This window comes from Hemicordylus capensis, chromosome 4 (genome assembly GCF_027244095.1).
Source record: "Hemicordylus capensis ecotype Gifberg chromosome 4, rHemCap1.1.pri, whole genome shotgun sequence".
NCBI classification, from domain to species: Eukaryota; Metazoa; Chordata; class Lepidosauria; order Squamata; family Cordylidae; genus Hemicordylus; species Hemicordylus capensis.
In genome coordinates, this window is record NC_069660.1 from 262,853,168 (window position 1) to 262,878,542 (window position 25,375).

At 41.2% G+C, this 25,375-nt stretch overlaps 1 protein-coding gene across 12 annotated transcripts in view; it reads left to right on the forward strand.

The window, feature by feature from the left end:
• CHD7 (chromodomain helicase DNA binding protein 7) overlaps positions 1–25,375 on the forward strand; it is a 292,592-nt gene that overhangs the window by 163,083 nt on the left and 104,134 nt on the right. For all 12 annotated transcript variants that reach the window (XM_053246208.1, XM_053246203.1, XM_053246209.1 and 9 more), the window contains 3 exons: positions 15,509–15,647; positions 18,716–18,853; positions 22,413–22,478. In XM_053246208.1, the coding sequence (XP_053102183.1) occupies positions 15,509–15,647; positions 18,716–18,853; positions 22,413–22,478 (343 nt within the window). The remainder of the gene's footprint in view (positions 1–15,508; positions 15,648–18,715; positions 18,854–22,412; positions 22,479–25,375) is intronic.

The following is a 25,375-nucleotide window of genomic DNA, read 5'->3' on the forward strand; positions in this document are numbered from 1 at the left end:
CTTTTAATTTGCATTACTGAAATTAATGGACTTTTGCACGATATTCTAATTTTCCGAGTTTCACCTGTAGATAGATAGATAGATAGATAGATAGATACCTCATTTTATATTGCAAAAAAAGTCATGTGTTGCATCATTTCAAAGAGATATCCTCAAATGGTCAGCCTTCACTTTGCAAATTTGCTCTCTATCTTTATACAGCCTCATCCTATTTGAGGTGAAGCCTTGGCACACTGAGGATCCACATACATAATCATTTCATAAGGGGGGGGGATGTTTTGCTGTTATTAAATGATATCCTCAAATGGTCAGCCTTCACTTTGCATAATTTGCTCTCTATCTTTATACAGCCTTTTGTTAGCTCTGAATTTTGATAGAGAAGGGAAATACCAAATAGAAAGTGCACTTAACTATACAGGTAGACTGAGCAAGTTACGGGTATGGTAATACACTGTGCATAGTGCAAGGGAAAGTTCTTGAAAGATGTTTCTGAAAGAATAATAGTTAAATTATAGAAACCATCAGTTCAGTCTTAAACATCCATCCAAAATAAAGATATTCCTACGCATTTATGTGCATTTTTAGACTACTTTCCAGTAGGCTTATAGGATCACCTGGCATTCCGTGTGTGTGTGCCCATCCATGTGTCCTCACTATCAACTTCGCTGTGCCTAAACCAGTATGAACCAAATCAGGTATAGTTGTAGGGACACATAGGGACACCTCAATGTCATAGTTTGTGATGTCATCCACTCCAATTCAAGATGGCAGACACATAAACTTTTGAGGCACAAGTGGGCTAACTTGTGAACTGCCTAACCAATTTGAACCAAATTTGCTACAGCTCTAGTGAGTGACACATAGGGACACCTCAACAGCATAGTTTGTGATGATGTCATCCACCCCAATTCAAGATGATAGAGGTGTGGACATTTGAGGCACAAATGAGCTAACTTGTGAACCACCTGACCGATTTGAACCAAATTTTCTATAGCTGTAGGGACACATAGGGACACCTCAGTGGTGTAGTTTATAATAATGTCCTCCATCTTGATTCAAGATGGCAGACTCATGAACGTTTGAGGTGCAAGTGCGAACAGATTGGACCAAACTTGGTACAGTTGTAGGGATATACAGGGGTAGTTCAAATGCATAGTTTGTGATGATGTCATCCACCCCAATTTAAGATGGCAGACGCATGAAAATTTGAGACTTAAGTGGACTAACTTGTGAACAGCCTAACCAATTTGGACCAAATTTATTCCAGTTGCAGGGATAGTGAAAGGAAAGTAGGTTAGTTATTACTAGAACAACTTGTTAAGCTTGAACTCACTCTAGTTTACTGAATTAATGAAGACAATGTTTAAAGTAATGTAACATATGTGAAAGAAACTGGCTCTTGTATGCCAGGCAGTTCCAAAGGCTGAGAAATCGGTCCAGCACACTCGTAATTGAATCAAGGTTTTAAGTGAATCAATAGGCAAGCTATTAACCTGTCAAGGAATGTCTGCTGACCTGGTTAGAAACATATCATTTATTGTCTTGATCATTTTCATTGATTGTTTATGGAACAGCCTTCCCAGTTAGGTTCACCTGGCATCGTCACTTTGTTCTTTTAGGTGCCAGGGGAAGACCTTTCTGCTCAATCAAGCTTTTTAAAATTGAATTTAAAATTTGATCTAAAACAAAACAGGTTTTAAAATTGTTTTGTATGTTGTTGTTTGTGTGTGTGTTGATTTGATGTGTGTTACATGTTTTGATTGGATGTTTTAATGGGTTGTGAGCTTCCCAAAGAACAATTTGTTACGGGGTGGTGTGGCATTTGGTCTGAATCGGGGATGTGTGTAAAGTTTATTTTCAAAGATGTTACTTTGGCTTGTATAAGTGTACTTAAATTTCCTCTGCCACCAATTCTACGATGAAGCCTCTGTAACTGTTGGTTTCTTTTCCCTGATAACATGACTTTGCAGATGTGAGGAGGGATTTGTTACAGAAATCACTCAGTCAGGTGTACTTTAAAACAAAACAAGAATAATATATTTATTTAAAGATGTTATCTGAGGTTTGTTTGTTTAATTACTGAGTTGATGATTCGAACTTCTCACAGTACTTAATTACTTTATACAGAATATATAAGGCTTTTAACCTTTGAACCAGATTCCTTCCCAGAACTACGCAGCCCAGTCTTTGTTACTGACTGTCCTAATAGCCCAGTCCTTCTTTTTTTTTTAGACTGCCTTATCTTTTGAGGGTCAGAACAACTCCTCTTTGAGACTGTTCCCCAGAACTAAATCTCCACTCCAACTGAACTTCTCTAACCACCTCTTAAGATTGACATTCTTCAAGGTTCTAAGCTCATTTGCATAAAAGTGGTCCTGCACCATTTCATCACGTATGGCTAATAAATAAAATTTATTATTATTATTATTATTATTATTATTATTATTATTATTATTGATCAGTTGTAACGCTACAGATAAGAGGAAAAATAATATAGCAAAAATACTAAAATGTCTTCAGCTAAAGATATGTTTTGAGCAGCATAGCTTAATCATGGCTGTGCTCCAGCCATTCTGTGCATGAGCTGGGAAGTGCAAGTGTACAGCTGCATCCTAGGTCTGTCATCAGTGCATCATAGGGTAATAGCTAGTCCACTCAGCATCCTCTCAGTCCATGGGACACATCCTGTAGAATGACTGATTCCTCAACATGGATGCCAGTTCCTCCCTAGCCCAAAGTCTAGTTTAGCCAGATACTCCACACAGCCTCAACAGAAGCGACAACTTTATAATTCTGGTCAGAATAGTTCAATGCACTACCGGTGACCATGTAGACTGCATCATGGCCTGCTACACTATATCTAGCATGGCCAAGGAGGGGAGCGATCTGTATTCATACTGCCCTTAGAGCCTTGCTATTCATGCCATTAGTGCTGCTTGTCCAGTTTCTCATGCTACAAGGGCTCCGCACTATGTACTCTGGATCAGGTGCGGGGAAGGGATGGCATCATTATAGCTGTAAACTTAATACTTCGTAGTGAAAGTAATAGGACAATTGGTTCATATTACTACTAATTAGGGATGTGCACAAACTGGTCCGCAGGCCATGTTGGAGGCCTGCGAACCGGTTTGCATATTGCCCAGTCCAGCAGTCCGACGCCAGGGGTGGGTGTCGCTTTAAGGGCGGGGGGGGGGTTGTACTTACCCCTCCCGCTGCTTTTCCCCCTCCAGCGCTCCATTTTAAAGTAAAATCTTTGGGGTGGCAGCGGTCCTCCCTGCCACCCCTGCCCCCTTGTTGCCTGCCAAACACAGAAGTAACGTCCGCGCATGCACACACGCAGCGTGTGTGACATCAGTGGCACGCATGCATGAGCGGACGTTACTTCTGCATTTGGCAGGCAACAAGGGGGCAGGGAGGACTGCTGCCTCCCTGAAGATTTTACTTAAAAATGGAGCGATGGAGGGAGAAAAGCGGCGGGAGGAGTAAGTACAACCCCCCCCTTAAAGCGACACACACACCCCCCGGTATCAGACCGCCTCCCTGGTCCATGCACATCTATACTACTAGTGCTGCATTGCAATAGTAAATTTTACATTTTTAATTAACTTTGTTGCAAAAACCTGTGTAATATGTTCATTCTAGAATGAGCCTTAATTTTATGATGAAGTGTAACAAATTGTATTATACCAGCTTTATGCTACGTTAGCTCTAATTATTGAAAGAGTTAACTGAACATATAAATTTTTGTAGTCTACTCCTAATGCTGTTATATAATTTAAAAACTGTAGTAAAAAGGCAAAGATTACTTGATCTTAACTTTTTTTGTATGCATGATGAGTGCGCTCTCTCTCTTGTGCTCTCTCTCGCTGTAAAAATTATAGAATCTTCTTAATATGTAAATGAAATCCAGATTCATAAAGCCAGCCTTACAAATTAAAGCACTGGTCACCTTTAGCTTCTGTACTCTTCTCTCCCACCCCTGTTTACATATGCCTCTCCTTCTGAAAGAGCACTCCATTTTTATCCTCATGATTATTGCCATTTTTATTCTACTCCTCATACAAGTTGCTCAAGGTAGCATTTCTTATTCTTAATATTTATATATCATTTTTCAACAAAAAACAACTCTCAAAACAGTGTACTTGGCGAAAAAGGGTGGGAGGCTCACAGACTGTCTAAAACACATGCATCAATGCACACATGTGTGCACGCATGAACACATAAACATACCAACAGCCACTAGAGAGATGCTATGCTGAGCTTTCTTTTCCTCTGCTAAATATGAGAAAGCCACCACTGCCTCTTTACCCAGTTAGCAGCAGTGTTAGCAAAATATTGCCCTAGCCCTCCCCACATGTTATTTTCCATACAATCCTGTGAAATAGGTTAGACTGAGGGGTAGTAATTGACTCAAGGTCCCCCAGTGAGCTGTGTGGCTGAGTAGGAGTGTGAATCAGGTCTCCCATGCCTTGGTCCAATACTAACTACTACACCATACTGGTAATGATTGTGTCTACTTGTCCAAGTTCTCTCCCTTTTTTCCAAGATGGAGGGAGCCAATACAAGTCACTGCCATTATGTGACCTTGAAACACAGCATACTTGGGGCTCTTTTTCCCTGCCCTTTGACTATTATACCAGAAAACTGGGATGAGGGAAGGGAGTTTGGACAGAAATATTGTCCCAAGGTTGGGTGCTTGCTGTCAGGAGGAAGGTATAGCCGTGTCAGCCATTGTGCACTGCTGTGTTTCCCTGGAGGGTGCACTGTAGCTGGCCTACATATGGGTGTGCTTTACCATTTTGCTGGGTAAGCAAGCGCTGAAAGTGTGTGGTGTTCCCCCCCCCCCAAAGTAAACATGGATTTTTTCAATTTCACACCATTTCACAATGTATTCACAATTTTACTTGGCTGTTTATGTGTTCCGTGTTTAAACCTGGAAGCTGGGAAATTCTGCAGTCACATCTTTGGAAAAGGATTGTAGGGAATTGTAGTTCTGATGGTGATCAGCACTTAGTTTGTACAAAAATATCCTTGAGATACTGTGGTGAAATTGTGCAAGAAAAGACAAGATATGGTGAATCTCACTTTCCTAACAATATGTTGTTGCAAGAGCACAATGGAAAATGAGTATTGTGAAACAGGGCATAGACTTTTAATTTCCGGGACTGGAAGTACTGGACCAAGCCTGGGAGCTTATTAGTCTTTATTACTATGCAGTGTACACTAACTCCACCAATAGTCCTATTCTGCATTCTCTGCTGATTGACTCTCAAGATCTCTATCTTCCTCTCACCCTCACCCACCCCCATCAAGAAACTTTTTATTACAGTGCTTTTTAAAAGGCAAGTTTGGAATTGCAAAGTGGTATGTGATTGAAAATGTATGCACATAGGATGTACTGCTACAACACACTTGTGTAGTCTGGTGATTAGAAATGAACTCTGCTGATGTTCAGAGACTCTTTCATTCAGCAAATCTTGTAAGGTCTGGACATGGATAGATACATATATAGATAAATATGTTTGCATGAGCATCCCTAAGTATGATCTACTACAAATTAGGGATGTGCACAAAACAGATCTTGCATTCTGTTCCGAGCTTGGAATGGAACACAAAATCTTTTGAATGTTCCATCGGAACTACTGTTCAAGCTGGTTGTTTCAACAGAATGACCCCAGTGACCACGCAGATGGCCAGCATGCATGCAGAGATGCCAGAAGAGTGTCATTTTGGATTCCAAAGTGGCAGTCAGAAGATTCCGAGTGTTCCAAGCTCAGAACAGGGTTATTCTGTTCCGAGCTTGGAAGAGGCTCTTCATTTGAAGGGCATTCTGTTCCGATCTTGGAACACCCGGAACGCCCTCACCAGGAATGCCTGGTCAGAACGTTCTCACTGTGAACTGTTCTGCACATCCCTAATGCGTTTTGTCTGAGTATATATTAAGGGGGAAAGGCCCATTTTATTACATGTATTTAAACAGATTTCTTACAGCTATCCAGAGAGTAGATAATCGCAGGTAGCACCAACAAAAAGAACTGTATTCAGTGTACACCAGACATATTGCTGGAATTCTTCTGCACTGCTGAATGTATTTTTTCTACTTGGTACTGTTTGGATGAACTCAGATTATCATGCTCAACTTCCCCAAGCTGAAACATAATCCAGATAAGATGGAATTGCTCTGGCTCCGTAAATCCAAGTGGTGAGGTAAATCTGGTCTTGGATAGGTTGACACTCCCTCTGAAAGACAAAGTTTACAGCTTGGGGATGCTTCTGGACACAACACTATCCCTGGATGTACATGCGGCTCCAGTGTGCAGGGGAGCCTTCTACCTGCTATGGCTGGTACACCAGATGTTACCCTACTTGGATAAGTCAGACCTAACTTCAGTCACTCATGCTTTGGAAACAACCAGATTGGACTACTTCAATACACTCTATGTGGCACTGCCCTTAAAGACGGTTTAGAAGCTTAAGCTGGTCCAAAATGATGCCACAAAGATCCTTGCCAGCAGAAGCCATTTCACGAGTATTACACCCATCCTGTGGCAGCTTTGCTTCTAGGCTAGATTCAAGGTGCTGGTTTTGACCCTTAAAACCCCTACATGGCTTGGAGCTGGATTATCTGTGGGATCACAGCCACCCATATGAACAAGCCAGGGCCCTCAATTCAGCATCCTAGGCCCCACCACAAACAGAGATCTAACTGTCAGGGACCGGAGACTGTGCCTTTTTGGTTGTGGCCACTCGACTTTGGAACACCCCAATGGAAGAGCTCTACCATGGTCCCTCCCTTAGAGTCTTTAAGAACTTGTTTAAGACCCATCTTTTTAGAGAGGCATTTTCATATTTTAGCTGTAGCTATATCTGGTGGGTTTTTAACCTTTTAACTTTTAATGTTTTAACTGGTAATTCTAAATGTTGGTTTTAACAGAAATTTGTTTTTGGTTAGTTCCCATTCTATATTGGGAACTATATAGAATAACTATTTAGTTATTCTATAAATAACTAAAGCAGAAAATAACTGCTCTTCCTGCGGGCAAGGAGGCCTTCTGAGTCCCTGATTCATGGATGCATTTCTCAGCAACGCATTGAACGGTCTGTGAATCTCTCTTTTCCTTTCTGGAGAAAGGAAAAGAGAGATTCACAGACCATTTAATGCATTGCTGAGAAAGTAGTTTAAAATGCTTCTTCAGATTTTCAGGAAAATTGGCGAAACATACCCTTCTACATAGCATCCCTCAATTCAGTAAAAAAGTTGAGCTGAATATTCAGAGTGTGTTAAATAACCAGGCATGGTAAATTGTGTAGTCCTGCTGCTTGTTTTATTTCCCAAGTGTTCATCTTAATAAAGTTTCCAACCATATACGTTGTTGCAACCAGGAGCTGAATTCATTGAGTTATACTCTGTATCAACCATTGCTTGTGTTTGCATGTGCAAATGAGGATAGAAGAGGAACTATAAAACATTTAGCTGCCCACACTGTGTATCTGCCCACACATGGCTGTAGACATGCAACCATACACATCATGGGGAGGAAGCGGTAAAGATGAATATTGCCCTGATTGCTGAGTAAAATCTAAAAAGGGCTTTTTGCTGTCCAGGACCTGATGCAGCTCTTTTTCATTCCTGCTTCGTATAGCACAGAAAGATTGAAAGTGAAGGAATTCTAGCAACCTGTTTCTTAATTCTAGTAATGATGAAGGGGCTCGGTTATTAACATTAGTTTCCTGCTCCATTGTTTCATCCTCCTGCCTTTATGGCTAGGTTTCTTCTCTGAAGAAGAATAGGTGAAAGAATACTGGGAAATAACAGCATCTGGTCAGAACACTGATCCAGCCTTTCAACAGTGTGTGGGTGTGCATTCACTTAGCAGCCGGTGACCTATTGGACATGAGAAGGCAAAGAGCTGGGGCTGGGATAATGTTTCGAGGCTGAGAGGAAAATGGGAAAAAGCAGAGAGCTTGGAGTTATGAAGAGGGGGCAGCTGTAAAATTATGGTGAATTAGTGACTTTAAATACTTGCAATCTTGGGCTTGATAATGATAGTTCCAACCTTCCAAATAAATCTGTGCTTATGGGTGGTGGTAGAATTTTAATCTGTGATTCTAAATTATAGAACCTTTGTGCAAAATAAGATTTTTAGAATTCTGATCACGTAACAGATGTTGCTCACTTATTTTCTGTGCTTTAGTGTAAGCAGGGATCTCTTTACACACACTTGTTTCTCTTATCTCACAAAGCTACAGGTTTGTGTGACAGAGATGAAAATATCTCAGCAGCATGAGTCTTTCCCACCTGATTAGCACTTCACTGGGAAGATGCTGGTTGCATGGGAAAGACCCATGTTTAAGCATACTTGTATGGTCACAGTTTTTACTCACACACTAGATAGAGAAATAGTTCCCATGTGGCTCAGTGAGTGTTTCAGTGTTCCAGTAACAGCTAGCCTTTTTATTTGGGCAACTCGTACTGTCGTCCCTCGCCAACCGCGGGTTTCCCAATCACGGTTTTGCACAAGCAACTGGGAAATTGTGATAGATCTTGCCAACCGTGACTTAAGTATCCATGGTTTGGCAAGATTTCTTTGCTAGGGGGTGGGGTTTCATGATTTTCAGGGGGCCAGTTCACTCCTCTTATTTGGTGATTTAGTGGGATTTCCCCCCTATTTTTTTTACTGTATTTTGTGGTCCTTTCATGACTGTGATTCCTCTAACCCCGTTTGCCATTGATTTCAATGGCTCATCTACTGTGAATTTGCCAAACGTGAGGTTTTCCTGGAACAGAACACTTGAGGTTGGTGAGAGTGATTGTAGTTAAGAGACTTGAAGTTCAAACTGTCGAGATCAGGTTCCCTTCTTCATCTTATTTGAGGTTCTATGCTTTGATAGTTAGGTCATTGTGACTGATTGGGGAGTGGATACAAGACACTTGATTACTAAATCATGGTAATACAGTCATGGTAATAAAGGTCAGAGGAGTTGAGGGTACCTGGTGAAATTTGATGAAATTTACCTTGGGGTTATTCTGGATTTTCTCTCGGAATTCCAGTTTATGGTTGGAGATGGAGAGGTTTTTACTAATTCCTTCTTTGTCATAGGTAGACCATAATAATTTTGGTACATGACTACCATTGTGCTTCACATGGATCTTTCCTTGATGACTTTGCAGAAAATACTAGCTTGTCTCCTGACAAGGGTGGGAGACATTACATAATTGCCTGTGTATCTTCTGACTGTTTCAGTGAATTTTGGGCATAATTAAAAGTAGCGAACTACATCCAGACTAGTGTCCCCTGTTAAATGAGCAAAGAGGCACCTTTTCAAAGTGGTGATTCCCTTTATTTAGCATGTGGAGAGTAACTGGCCCTATCTACCCCCAGCACAGTACTTCCAGTGACTGCTTTTGGTATCTGTCTTGTGTTTCTTTTTAGATTGTGAGCCCTTTGGGGGTCACATCTTATTTATTTATTATTTCTCCATGTAAACTGCTTTGGAAATTTTGTTGAAAAGTGGTATATAAATATTTGTTGTTGTAATATCTTATGTTTCTTTTTTAGATTGTATGCCCTTGGGGAACAAGGAACCATTTTATCTATTTATTTATATCTATGTAAACTGCTTTGGGAACCTCTGTTGAAAATCAGTGTATAAATATTCATTGTTGTATGCTGTTGCAATAGCACAAAGTTCTGTTCCACATTGCTATATCTTTGTACTGCTATATTTAAAAAATGGAATTGGAGTGGTTATGAATAATTTTACATGTTAGAAAAACCTTTGTATGGGTTAAATATAAAATACAGTTTGATAAATGTTTTCACTTTATCAGTTATTAATGTCTTGCACTTGTGAAAGAAGTTAACATGTTGCACATCATGTTGCAAATTTGTATGTGTCCTGAAGAAGGTATTTTACTACCAGTTGCACAACATCACAGAGCACCACAACTTTGTACAATTCTGCAGACATAAGTGCACCCAATTTAGCTTGTTGTGCAGGGCCATCCTTTGAGTGGGGTGACCAGGGCGATTGTCCCCAGCCCTGTGCTTGGACAGGCCCGCTTGTCATATTGGCTGAGCAGTCTGCCCTGCTCTCTGCAGGCACATGAATACTCTCTCCCCAGCCCCCACCATCTTCAGCTACTTTCTGCACTCTTTCAGAGTGGAGAAAGCAGCCGGAGGTGGTAGGCGCTGGCTCTGTCCTCCACAACTACTGGAGTCGAGCAGCTGCAGAGCCAGATCAGAGGGGGAGTGGGCTGGGAGGAGGGTGCACACTCTCTCCTTCCCGCCCCCAAGTTGTGATTCCACAGTGTGCAATCACAATTACAAATGAATATATAGGATGGAAAATGCAATTATACAAGGAAATGCAATGAGGTGCGCACCAGCATGTGAGCAGGAAGCAACTAACAGACTCACAGACATCCCTCTGCAGATTCAAAGTGCTTCTTTTACTGACTTTAAGGAGGGACCCCTCCTCTACTTCTCTTCCCCCACCCCGAGAACCTGCCTTCTGATGGAGATCCCAGAACCACAGGGCATGACGCAGCAGGAACCCCAGTGATTAATGCACTGGGCCGTCTGCTGCCCAGCCTAGATCAAAAACAAGCCCCTCCCCCAGCTCATCCCCGCAACCAGGGCCACTTGTGCACAGAATGGTTGCATTGTTGCTCAGGGCTGTGTGAGAATCTGCACAGCCAAGTCTCCAGAAGGAGCAGATGATCCATGGGTGTGTGTGTGTGTGTGTGTGAGAGAGAGAGAGAGAGAGAGAGAGAGAGAGAGAGAGGGGTGGGTGGGTGGGTGAACAATTCACGCTTGCTACCACAAGACCAGCTCTCCTTTCATGCTTGTTTCCTTCTCCACCTTGCATGGAGTTTTTTTTTTTTTTTTAAAAAAGAAACCATCAGCTGGGTTCTGTTAACCTCTTAAAGCAGGTCTGGATCACTGAAACTTCCATAACCTGGGCATAGTCACCAGCTGCAGCTTGGAAAAATGTGCAACTCTCAAACTCTCCCACCATAGTCTGCAGCTTTGCATTTTCTCTGGTGGTGGGAACTCTCCACAGTACGCACCATCATCTGTCTCTGTGCACTCTATGTACAATTCTGTGCACCAAAAATCACATCTTTCTGCCCTACTGCTTGTTCCAACGTCCATTCCTCCACCCATCCATCCAGATTCCCAATCCATCTCATCCATTTGTTGATCTGTCTGTCCTTGCTTCATTTGCTCCTCCTGTGTGGTTGCTGTCTGCCCCTGCCTGCCCACCAACTCGCCGTGTATTGTTGCTGCCTGCTGCTTGCTTGTGTTAGGAGGGCCAGGTGGGCATGGAAACAATAGCATCAGCTTGTAAGGAAAGAGGGCAGGGACTCGGGAGAGTGCTTAGCTCCTGCTCAGGAAGGTTGAACTCTGAATGCATGTGTGCATACACTGCCTCCCTTGGTTGGTACTGCTGTCCTTGCAATAAATGTATTGTCATGTTGGGAATCCAAGTATCTTCCTTCAAAATTTTGGAATGAACATTATGCAGATATGTAAATGTGTGTGTGAGAGAGAGATCATGTATATTTTATTGAAATGTTAGGGAGTCCCCACACTTGCTGATTCTCCACCAGCCCTGTGCCCCCCTACAGACAGCCCTGTTATTGCACTAGCATAATACTAGTCTAGATAACAGTCACTGAGTTTTACCTATAATAGCCTTAGCACAGCACATTCAAGACACAATCTATTTATGTTTTCATTTATAACCTACTCTTCTTCTGAAGAGCCCAGAGTTGTGTACATGGTTATGTTTATCTTCACAACAATCCTGTGAGATAGGTTAGGCTGAGAGATTCGTGACTGGCCCAGAGTCACCCAGAGAGTTCCATGTAGGGATTTGAATTTGGACCTCCATAGTCCTAGTCCGGCACTCTAACCACTACACCATGTTGGCTTTCATTGTTTCTCTCTCATATTGGTCCCTTGGGCCATACATTATATCCCTGTCATATAATTGCAGCCTGTATATTTGATTTTTTATATGTAAACAGCAGCTGGGTGGGGGCAATCCTTATCCCCCCACCTTGCCAACCAAGCCTTCACTGGCACACGCGCGCACGCACGTACACACACACTTGTCAAATAGGAATTTTCCTTGTTGAATGGGAGTTTTGGGGGTGGAGGTTGATCCAGAGAGGAGCCACAACAGGCAGATTGGCTTAAATTACCCAACCTGTATGCCAGTCTGGATTATACCCGCACACAGCTGCTGCTTACTTGAAAAAACACATACACATACCTCAGTCTAGTGTCCTCTAGCAATGTTTTCTGTATACCCGGTTAGGATATCCAAAGAGCCAGGGCTGTTCAAAAAGTTTGAGATTCTTAGACCCTGAAGATTCTCTGACCTTTCATGGTTTCAGAAGTCCTCTTAAAAACAGCAACATTAAATTAGGCTAGCTTTTTGTGGCCAGTGTGAAAGCAATAAAGATTGATGTTTAGAGCACCTCTCTCTCTCTCTCTCATTTAGAAAGTGCTAGAATATTTACTCCTTTTTGCATAGTATATATTTAGAATTCTTTATTTTGATGTTTAAATGATGTCAATAGTGATGTAGGCTGTCCTCAGCTTTTGGAAAATTTGTGTGTACCAATCCAAACTTTTTTAAAAAAATATTCTCTTGTAACATTAAATGCTTGTTTCTTATGCTTCTGCATTGAGTGATTTTTGTCCTGTTGATCGCTTATGTCTGAATGTGGCAGTGGTTGCGGTTTCCAATTGCTTAAGTTCTTTCTCCTGTCTGGTGATTCTTTTGCCTGCTCCTGTCACTAACCCTATTTTTCCACTTTGCCATTTTGTGTTTTCATGCTTCTGGTTAAGTGTACTAATGCCATAACTGAGTATATGTGAAGGTTTCAGCTTGGTATCCAGGTTTGATATGAAATCTGAAACAATGTGTGATATTCTGTGTATATGTTTTATTTCTTTAAAAAAGTAAAATATCTTAAGGAAAGAAATGCTTAAAATAGCTTTTGTTTTGTTTTAAACATGGTAACAGGAAGTCAGTTCCCAATTGTCCCCAGAGTGCAAATTCTGACATGTCTTGTTACACCTATAGTCGCTCATTTCTGTACACAAAACACCAGCAGGTGGATTTGGCTATGAATACATTAGGGTGGCTTTGAAATTCAAGAGTTGTATAATTGTTAACTGTTGTAGGCAGGTGATGTTCCAAACTGAGGGGAATCTAGTTTGTAAGAGCAGTGGTCCAAGCATCTTGCATTTGAGACATACCTTCTTTTTCTATCCTTTAAAAAAACCCACACTCAATTTCTGCTAAATAAAGTAGCGACTCTATTGAATACTTTAAATTATATATCTAACTAAACATAGTGGACTCTTGGGCTTGACTATATGTCTTAAAGTTGGTGTTGAAATAAAATGTATCACAGTATTATTTTTTTCTTCTACTGTATAGATAGTTTGTGTTTCTGTTTAGCAAGAACATAACAACTATTGGAAGTCCCTTTTATAGATTACTGCATATCTTTTAGTGAGAGAATCCTTGTATCAGGTTGAATTATATAGATCATAAATGGTATAAAAAAGATGTATTAGTCCAGATTCTTACTAATACTTACTGGAAAGTGTAAGAGGTTTTTAAAAATCTTTGTTCACGTAAAGATGCCACAAATATCCCACTTCACTACATGGTTCATATGGAACCTTGTCTGTTGTAAGCCCTTGGAAATTCTGTATGTCCTGAACAATAGAAAAGGCAGGGAATCATTAGCACTTTCCAGCCTTTCAGCAAATTGACATTTTATCAGACCTGTCCTGTGCTATTCTTCAATACGTTAAGCCAGTTACTCATATGCAGTAGTGCACCCAGGGTACACTAACTGCTATTAAATTAAATTGTATGCGTAGCTCTGATTTATAGAGGTCACCAGTAAAAAGCACCAGCCTGTCAACTTGCTTTACCTGGCAGCAGTTCAACTACGACAGGCTTACCTTTGATTTAAACAAATTTGAGAAATATGTAAAGTTTGGGAAGCAGTTTTGCACTGATTTGATAAAAGAAACCACAAAATGCTGCAGCGCAGGTGTTGAGAATGTTTGAAAGCTGATTGAGGGAAGCAGATGGCTTTAGTCAGTGGCATCCAGCCAAAAGAGCAGGTGCTGGTCATGTGACCACTGGTTACCAGGGTAATCTGATTGCTCTTGGCGTGCAGATGAAAGGAAAGGGGCCCAGTGTTCAGCTGTAGTATTGTATAATTTGTGGCAGTTAGAGCGGAAATAAATGCTGGAAATGGAGCCTCATAGTAGGGGAGACTTCTGTCCATGTGTAGTATACACACTAGGACAGTTGGAAAGGAAGCTGTTGTGTAGATTCATTTTTTAAAATGGTTTGTCTTGTATGTCCCTGATGTTTTCAAACATTTTTCTTAATATTGTCTAGTTTTTACAGCTTTTTAAAAACTAACTTGGGTATAGATATTATTGTGCTCATATCTGAAGTTTGAAATTATAAAGATAATTTATTCTTACATTATTATATTAAAATAATGAAACTAGAGTAGTTATGAAGCATTTTATGTTACAGTAGCCTTTGTATGTGTGAAATACAGTTTGATAAATGTTTTCAATTTATAAATGATGAAATTCTCTTGCCAATTCATTTTGAATACTCGAGTGAAGTTCTGCTAATAAAATCCAAATAATATCAGGAGAGTTTTAAAGTAGCATTTCACCTGAGTATTCATAATTAAGTTGATGGAAAAGTTGAATACCTAGAGAGTACTTCTAACGTTCAAATTGAGCTAACTGAATTTTTCATCATATTTTGCTTTACACATTTGGTATATGCTGCTCAGAATCTCCAAGTTGACGAAAACAGGGGCTTTGAAATCTAACATGCATTTGGTATGCTGAAAGAAAGTACCTACCCCAGCTATGGTAGGTTAGGGCTTTTGGCTGCTCATTGCGCCTGCTGACATCATGAAAGTACTGTGTACACACAGCCCCCAAGCTCTGCTGGCTTTGGGATGACCAGACCTGCCTTTGAGAGAGAGGATTTTCCATCTGTAGGCATATTTTCCAGCTTTTATCCTTTCCCCATCTCCTTTAGAGATAGGAATAGGAAGAGTTATAGAAGAAAGAAAATAAGCTCAGCACAAGCACAAGAGAAGATATTTATTGCTTTTATATAATTTAAACTTGAATATATCCGAGATGGGTCCTGTAAACCTTGCTATTTAGCTTCTCCTTAAAATCTTTCTGCTGTGCACAAGCTGCTGGGATAGCATGGATACATTTTAAAAAATTTGCGTAGTTTATAATAGTCTGGTACATCAAGTGATCAGGAAAGTATATTGCAGTGGTTCAACTGGTAGTAATGAGTTGTATGCAGGTAATAAGTTGTTGAATTTCTTAAAATGATATGTTTATAAATCCATTCCATGTGGTGTAAAAAAACATTTATTTGTTCAAATCCTGATGAAATATGCTTGATGTTTTAGTAACAAGAAACCAGAATCAGAATCCAGTGCTGTGAAGAAAAAGGTCAACAAAGGAAAAGAAGGTTCTGAAATATCAGATTTAGAAAAAACACCACCAGGCTCACCCCATCCTGAGGAGGAAGATGATGCAGGAATTCAGGTAATACATGTTCAATTCTTTATGCCTAATTATTGAACACAATGGAATGTGTTTAAAGGACAAGCTGCCATTTCATTTATTGCTCAAGTTGCGACTTTTGGCTGGAATGCTTACCCAAGTCTGAAAATGTGGTTAGCTCGTCTGGTGGCCACATGGGGACAGGCCTTCTCGGTTGTTGCCCCGAGACTGTGGAATGTGTTCCCTACTGAAATATGATCCTCCCCATCTCTGGCAATTTTTAAAAAGCACTTAAAAACCCACCTCTTCACCCATGCTTTTTCAGCTTTTTAAATTTTTAAGTTTTGATCTGTGTTTGATTTTTAGATTGTCTGAATTGTTTTAAGATTTTTGTGTATGTTTTAACTTGTTTTATGTTATTGTTAACTGCTCAGGGATGAAAGTTTAGGGCTGTATACAAATTTGACTGACAAATAAATAAACAAATAAATAAATGCCAACATATTCTGATGCTGGAATGTTCTGCTGCGAAACAGGCAGTTTCGAGTGCTCGGAGCTCAAAACAGAACACTAGGGATTTGTATGGAACCGGTTCCATGCACACCTGGGTGACACGGAGGGGTTGCTTTAGGCCAGGGATTTTCAACGTTGGTTCCCCAGATGTTATTGGACTTCAACTCCCATAATCCCCAACCAAAGGCCACTGGGGCTGGGGATTATGGGAGTTGAAATCCAATAACATCTGAGGACCCAATGTTGAGAATCCCCGCTTTAGTCAGTGGGGAGGGTGCCCTTACCTTCCCACCCCATTTCCCCCTCTAGCACAGCTTCTAAAACCACTGTCGCAGGACGGCTGTATATACCCTCTTGCCACCCCAGTCAGTGTGTCATACCGGAAGCACACTTCTTGTATGACGCTGACCGAGGTGGCAAGAGGGTACACAGCCACCCCGCGACAGCAGTTTTGGAAGCAGCACTGGAGGGGAAAATGTGGCTGGGAAGGTAAGGGCACCTTCCCCACTGCTTAAAGCACACCCCCGCCCCCAGGCACACACACACCTTTGAACCGGCTTGAACGCCAGTCTTTAGAACCGGTTTGGCAGTCTGTGAATAGACCACCAAACTGGTTTGTGCACACCCATACAGAACACCCTTTAAAAGGGGGCCTGTTCCGAGCTCAGGTAAATTGACCAGGTGATGAGATTTTTCTTTTTTTGCTTAATATATATCATTGAGTGTGCACCTACATTGACTCAATTCACAGCAGAGCACTATGGCACCGGCTGTTTCTTTTTCAATCCTTTTGTTTTGTTTTGGCTTTTTGCAATCAATGTATATCATTGAGTGTGCACCTACATTGACTCAATTAATATACAATGGTGCCCGATCACCAAACTGTGATTTGTTGTTTGGAAACTTCTGCAGGTTGCCTCCAAATGGTTCTTTGCAAGCCCACTTCAGGTCGTGAATTGGAGAGAATTTCTGGTTAGCACTGATGCTAGTTTGTCCAATCTGCATGTCACAACAAATCTTTTTAGAACTGTTTAGAATCCATTTGGGAATTAACCATCCTGAATAATTTTCTTATAAGTCTGTGCTGAGGGACTTTGAAATGCTTTTGACAAAGTCATATGCTGTAACTATACAGTATACATTTTTGTTGATGCTCTCAAGTAGTCCTGAAAATTAAAGAGGCAGAAATCATGCTGATTCTCTGAGCAAGTTGTCATCTTTCTATGTTCAGCAAATCTGGTCTTAACAAGTGAACAGTTCCCAAGTCCACAGTTTTTCAGTAGCCTATGAAGGTGCAGGTTGACTTGAAACCGCAGCTCTGAAACCATTTGATTTTTATAGAATGTCTTGTCTCCTTTTCTTTCCCCTTTCCTAAAGACAAAAAGCTTGTGACGTGGAAAGGTTGTAGTAGGACCTTTGAAAATCCTGTGACTCAGTTTTGGGGCAAAAACGGCTTCTAAGATGGCTTAGAGAGCATAATAGGATTGCCTATTAGGGTTGAACAAAATTCTGCATTCTCAGTTCTTGCTTTTTGTTTTAAATTTGCTTTTAAGACTGCATAGATATGTTGAAACTTTGGATAATAACCAGTGGAACTGCAGAAGCTAGTTGGAAGAACTCAGTATATTGCCAGTGGTGAAGGGTCTGGGCAAGAATAGTATACATTCTGCAAAATAAGCAAATATATGCAGATTTGTTTAGCCTGCATAAATTATACTACTTGTAACATTTTGAGGCAGAATTTTGATTCCCCCCCCCCAGCACAAAGTATTCACAACTCTGGTGGTTGTATCATGGCACATTCCATGCCTCCATGTTTTCTCTCAAAAGAGGATCTGTGGTAGTCTATCTTAATATATAAGGCGTTATAACATGGAAACATCCTACCATAGCCAATCCAGCAAGGAAGATGGTAGGAAAGGTTTTTGGGTTCTTTAGGCTGTGGCTCATTCACACAGCAGCTTCTGTGTTGGGGAACCATGTGGGTGTTAATTACATAACTGTACCATACACCTTTTCCCCTCAGATTAAGGCAACATTCATGTAAAATGAAACCATGTTGTTTGCTCTATTTACGTTTTATATGTACATTACTAGTTCAGTTTGAGACTAGATCACAGAGAGCATGCTGAATACCCATTTCAGGGGAGCAACAGCAAGCTAGAGGTCATACCCTCACCTCTTGCCTGCGGGCTTCTCAGAGGAATCTGATGGTCCACTCTGTGAAACAGGATGCTGGACTAGATAGGCTTTGGGCCTCATCAAGCAGGGCTGTTTGTATGTTCTTATGATGTGAATTGAGCTTGCAGTTGAAGGCCTTGTTCATCACTGTGGTGTCTGCCAGTTATTTTTATGCATTCCACTCTGGTGACTACTGGTGTACAAAGAATATCTACGAATATATTGCTGACTGCTATTGGAGTGTGTGGATAGGTGCACAGCTTCCACAAGTTTGTGTTGTCAGGGAGGCATTTGGGTGTTGGGAAGGACCACAAGGCATGCCCCAAAATGTTAGTTTTGAGTGGGGTGGGAAGTCCGATCCTTCCCCCAACCAAAAACCACATGCAGAGAACATTACGGTTTCTTTTCTTTTTTAGAAGAGGCGCTCTAGCAGACAGGTTAAAAGAAAGCGTTACACAGAAGACCTGGAGTTCAAGATTTCTGATGAAGAACCTGATGATGCAGATGCTGCTGGAAGAAACTCCCCTTCAAATACCTCTCAGTCTGAGCAACAGGTATGTTCATATTTATGTTCTTCAAACAGAAGAGTAGACTGAAAATCCAGTAATGATTTAGGCTGTAAAACATTTAAGTGTTGGCTTTCCTTCCAAGGGGCTTCCATCTCAGCTTGGCTCAACATGCCAAAGGAAATTAGTTGTTTAGGTTCTTAAAGGCTGTGTTCATTCAGGTTTTCTTTACAAGCCTAAAATATGTAATTCAACACAATTTAGTGAAATTAATGGTCTCTGTTGAAAAGCCTAAAACTAGGCTCCAAGGAGACTGAATTTACCTCTGTGAATTCAATGGTCTGGCTTCTATGACTTAATAAACCACTCAAGCTTGTCTCCTGCTGTCAGGCACTATAAGAACCCCTTTATGAAATTACTGTCTTGTAGTAACCAGCAGGGTATACTTTATTCTCTGTGCAATGTAAATGATGGATAAAATAGGTTGAATAAAACGAAGGGTGATAATGTGAAATGACTCCTGTAACAACCTTTTTTGTAGTGGTTTTTTAATATCACTACTTCACTTAACTAACTTGTCAAGCCATTGGTGAAAGTGTGCAAAAGCTTAAGCATTCATTTAGAAATTCATAATTTAAACTTTTAAAAACATTCTTTATGGTGTCTCTGAAAAAAGGGTAAGAGAATGAGAGCATTAACATTACTTTGACATTTAGGGTTTTTGATCAGTTTCAGACTTCAGCATTCTCTGAAAAGCTAAGGACCTCACTGTGTCTGCAAAATTATTTAACAAATAAATGTTCTGATACAGAACCCTAAGTACCCTTCTGGATCTCACCAGGAGCCCCAATTGGTCTAACATCCTCTTTTGACAGTGGTCAGCCGGATGCCTCCAGGAAGCTTAAAAGCCGGGCATGAAGGCAACAGCCCTTCCGTGTCATTTGAAGTGATATAAATCACTTCATATTTAATGGTATACAGGAGAAGCTCGTTATACACGGATTCTGTATCTGCAATTTCACATATTCGCAGGTATCTAATTGACACCCAATTTCAATATCCATGGATAATTAACATCCATGTATCTGTGGGTTAACAACAATGTATCTGTGGTTCCTAGAGGGCCGGAAGTGACTGCCTAGGTCACTTCCACCCTCCATTTTGTCACCAGGAGCCATTTTGTTGCTCGTGTCTCTGAGGGAAAAAACATTTTTTCTGGGTTGTTGGTTTTTTTGCAGTTTGGGGGGGCATTTGGCAGTCTGGGGGGGGCATTGATGGGCACAAAAGGGACACAAGGAGACCCCACAGAGAAAGGTAATGCTTTTTTCATAGCCCTTTGCAATTTTTCTGCTGTTTTTAACCTCTTTTTTTGGTCAATCATTTTCAAGTGGTTTTTTTCGTTGGTGGGGGCATTTAGCAGTCTGTGGGGCATTGCTGGGCACAAGGAGACCCCACAGAGCACACTACAGTAGTATGGGGGTTTGGGGCGTGTTTTTTGTGTTTTTTACAACTTCTTTGTGCATTCTGGAACCAACTCCCAGTAATGCCTCATTGCTCGCGTTTTTGTTACTGGTGGTGGTAGAGGTATGGAACTCACATGAGTAACAAGGTTCTCTTGTACTGCCTCTGCATGTGAAGCCATAAATAACTACATGTGAAACTCGGAAAATTAGAATATCGTGCAAAAGTCCATTAATTTCAGTAATGCAAATTAAAAGGTGAAACTGATATATGAGACAGACGCATTACATGCAAAGCGAGATAAGTCAAGCCTTAATTTGTTATAATTGTGATGATCATGGCGTACAGCTCATGAAAACCCCAAATCCACAATCTCAGAAAATTAGAATATTACATGGAACCAAGAAGACAAGGATTGAAGCATAGAACAATATCGGACCTCTGAAAAGTATACAGTGTACTGTGCTTGATTGGCCAGCAAACTCGCCTGACCTGACCCCATAGAGAATCTATGGGGCATTGCCAAGAGAAGGATGAGAGACATGAGACCAAACAATGCAGAATTGCTGAAGGCCGCTAATGAAGCATCCTGCTCTTCCATAATACCTCATCAGTGCCACAGGCTGATAGCATCCATGCCATGCCGCATTGAGGCAGTAATTGCTGCAAAAGGGGCCCAAACCAAGTACTGAATACATATGCATGCTTATACTTTTCAGAGGTCCGATATCGTTCTATTCTTCAATCCTTGTCTTCTTGGTTCCATGTAATATTCTAATTTTCTGAGATTGTGGATTTGGGGTTTTCATGAGCTGTACGCCATGATCATCACAATTATAACAAATTAAGGCTTGACTTATCTCGCTTTGCATGTAATGCGCCTGTCTCATATATCAGTTTCACCTTTTAATTTGCATTACTGAAATTAATGGACTTTTGCACGATATTCTAATTTTCCGAGTTTCACCTGTATAGTGACTGCCACCAATAGTCCCATTCTCCATATATCTGCCTGATCTACTTGGAAAACTATCAAAGTCAGTGGCCAGCTTAGGTCAGTAAATTCTATAAATTAATTATGTGTACCATAATAAGTACTTTTATTTGTCTTCAATCTACTGCAGATCAATTTGCACAAAAGCAGTGCATATTGAGATTGTGATGTGCTTATTTTCTCTTTGATGACAACCCCCTAGTTCTAATATTGTAAAATGGTCCCTTGTCTATAGCATGCGCAATGTTATAAAGCTCTGTTTTTTAAAAAAATCTCAAAACACTTTGACCTTATAACAAAGGTGATTTAACCCCTTGATTGCTTTGAGAGATGTGCAAGACCCTTGGATTGAGCCTGGTATTTATGTCAAGGCATTAAATTTTTGATTGAGCCTGGCAATCATTAGCAACAATAGGATATACTTGGGGAAAGTCCTTTCCCCCCAAGAGAATTTAAAATTAGCTTGTAGTTACTGCCTCCTGTGAGCTCTAACCCTCCCTTAGGTATTCTTCCCCTCTTTCTCTTCTTCTTGCCAGCCCTACTGCTGCAGCAGTGGGAGGTCTTGGCCCTTTCTTTCAGTTGTTCTCTTTACTCCCCAGCATGTGAAATATTGCTAGAGCTGCATGTGCAGGAAGCTCAAGAAAATGTGTAAGATGCACAGGGAAAACTAAATTTTTCAGGGCCCTCGTACATACTACTCTACAGTGTTTTATGTACTAGGGAGAGAGAAGAGTGATTAAAAGACATTGGAACCTAGAACTGCCATAGAAGCCACAGCAGCTCCACACTAGGTAGAAGGTGGAGAAGTGTTTGTTCTTTCCCAAAATCTGAGCTTTAAACCATGTCAGGAAAGTAATGTGATTCACTTTCATACTGAAGGTAAGTTTTATAAGCCACTAGAGTGCATCTTTTAATTAGATTTACAGAATCTAGCTTTGTTTTAAATTGTTTTAATGTTTTAACTTTGTTTTTAATCTGTGTTGTTTTATTGTTACCCACCCAGAGACATGAGTTTTGGGCGATATACAAATATGCCACACAAATAAATAAATATTCTGAGTCTAGGTTGTACAAACTTTGGTATTTCTCATCATTTTGCTTACCATATGCATTTTTTCCCTGTTCGTTAACAACTGAAATTATTCTTTGCAGGAATCTGCTGATGCTGAAGGCCCTGTAGTAGAGAAAATAATGAGTAGCCGCACAGTCAAGAAACAGGTAATTTAAATTAGTTTATTTCCCCCCACCATACTTCTTGCAGAAAAGTACAAAATTAAAAATTACACACACACAACAGATAAAATTCAGCTCAGGAACAAATATAACCAGTTTTTAAAAATTATTGCCTCATGTAATGAATTTTAAATATTTTTAATACCTGGGATGTACAAAACGTTTCAAGGTCAGAACGTTCCACTTTGAAACAGGCGGTTTCAAGTGCTCTGAGCTCGAAACAGAACACCCTTTTAAAGGTGGGCCTGTTTCAAGCTTAAAACAGACCAACTTGTTTCGAGTTGGAATGTTTTGATCTGTTCTGAGTGCCATTTTGGAATCCAAAATGGTGCTCTTCTGGCCACCGTGCATGCGCCATAGGCTAGAAAAATGCCATTTTGGAATCTGATCGAACAGGATAGTTTCATCCAAATAACTGGCTCGACCGGTTGTTCCGACGGAACGTTCTGCTCATTTTCCATTCTATCCCAAGCTCAGAACAGAATGTAAAATGTGTTTTGCGCACACTCCCTACTTAATACCAAAGTGATCTTTATTTCATTTTAAAATTCCTTTCATAATTGCCAAACAAATACTGGATTCAGAGATCCAGATTGGTCTTTATACCAGTAATATTTAAATTGGCAAGAAAGAAAAATCCAATTTGGGAGAGCGGGAGAGACCAATATTAAATTGTCACAATTCCTTCTAAAAGCAAACTCAGGCGGTTTTGTGCCTATCAGTTTGGAAGCAAAATGGAGCCAACCAAAATAAGTTAATAGTTTCTACATGCTCTGGGGACTCCCTGCATGCCACTGAAGTACATGAAGTTGTAAATTAGAATAAAAAGAAAAAAATTAAAAACCCAAAATGGCTGTGTGAGCTTTCACAACATATGGGGATGTTGAGGGGTTTTGACCAAGGATATCAATGGGTTTGAAGAAGAACGGGTAGGAGGAGGAAAATTAGGAAGGGGCAGTTGGAATTGACTTGTTCAAGTCTCTTAAATATCCAGAGAATGGAGGATGTGTGCTGTGAGGTTTAAAAAACCTCTTACACTTTGCAGGGGCATTTTAAGAGAAAGGAAAGGAAAATGGACATATGAATGTGATCTGATACTGTGCACTACCTCCTTGGTTTTGTCACTGAGCTGTGATGTCAGCATTGTGGTTTATTTAAAGCACAGCTCTGTGTCTCAGCCATTTTATGTTTGTCTGTGTAAAGTGCTTTGGGAACTTTTTGTCGAAAAGTGGTATATAAATATTTGTTGTATACAAACCCTGATGAGTGTGGTGTTCTCTATATAACAAGCATTTGAACTAGAGCTGAATTTTGGTTTTGGATTCTGGTTCAATTATACGTAAAGCACAGCTCTGGGTTCAGATGAGCTGTGGTTTAAACAAACTATGAAGTTGAGGGGAATGGGAAGGAGGGAATCTGCTGGCTTAGGTTGTGTTCATGAACATTCTGAACCCAGCCTAAGCATAATTCCAAAATATTTCTTTAACTCATTAAAGTCATTAAAAGTGGTCCAAGCAATCTCTTTCAGAACATTTGTATTCTGTTCCATTTCCCTTGTCTCAAACATTTGCATTCAGTCAATTACACTTTTTCAGCACGTCCCCAAAATCTGGCTAGCCAGTGTTTCAGAGCAGGAGCAGCACTCTTTTGCTATTAAGAACATCGCTGGGGTCAGAAGATTAAAGAATTGTGGAAATAGCTTAATAAAACTATTTAGGGTCTATTCAAATTCTGTATCCTAACATCAATTCTAAACAGTGCAATTTCCCCCCATAGCGTCACTATTTGGGGACAAAACCAAATATGAATAAAAATAATCGTCTGAAAAATTATGTCTCCGACAACAGTTGCATCCAGACTTATACATTTTGTTCAAACATTGTGGTACAGTACTGATCATTTATTACTTCACTAGTATTTTTTAGCCCGTTATAATAACGGGCGCTAGCCTTCCCTTCCCTTCCCCCCCCTCCCCCCCTTGCCTCTTTCCTCTCCCTTGCCCCTTCTCACTTTTTTCCCCCCGTCCAGTTTCCCTCTCCGCCGCAGCTCATGGCCGAGGTTCTGGGCTCCGGGCCCGCCGCCACCATTCTCCCTCCCGCCCCCGCCTGCCTCCATGCTGCGGCCTGTCTTCATCCCTCCCGCCCCTGCCTGCCTCCATGCCCACCTGCCTCCATGCCACGGCAAGGGCCCCTGGGCCGGGCGCCGCCGTCTTTAGAGTCTGTGGCCAGCGCGGGCCCTTCGCTTTTGGCCTCCGTGCCGCCGCCGATCTCCCCGGCCGGGCCAGGGCCGCCCGCCACCGCCGGCCTCCACTCCGGCCCCCCGCCGGCCCAGTCTCTGTCTCTCCTGGCCGTGGCGGCGGCTCTGCCACCGCCTCGGCCAATTTTCGCCACCGCCTCGGCCAATTTTCTCCGCCGCCCCTTCCCGGCTTCTTCTGGGTGGCCGCTTGGCCACCCAACATGGCCGCCAGGTGCAGGCGGTTGTGTCTCCCTGCCCTGTTCTGGGCATGCGCTTCGCGCATGCCCAGAACGACCATCGGAGGCATGGACACACGCTTGGTGTCCGTCCATGGACGGACATCAAGCCTTTTTATTAGAGAGGATTAATGCTTGGTGACAGAGTTAAACCTCTAAAGAAAGTAGGACTCCAACTCTCAGGAATTTGTATCTTTCCCCAGATGCACTTTTCTAAGTTAATGTTAGCCCCTGGATTGTTGAGCTACATACAGTTCCCATTATCCCAACCACAACAAATTGTGACTGGGGATGATGGGAGTTGTAGTTCAATAGCAGTGGTGTCAAAGGTTGACTGCCCTGCCCTCAATACAGTATCATCTATCTATATATTTAATTCTCTAAGGCATACCCATGGCTAATCCCATGTAT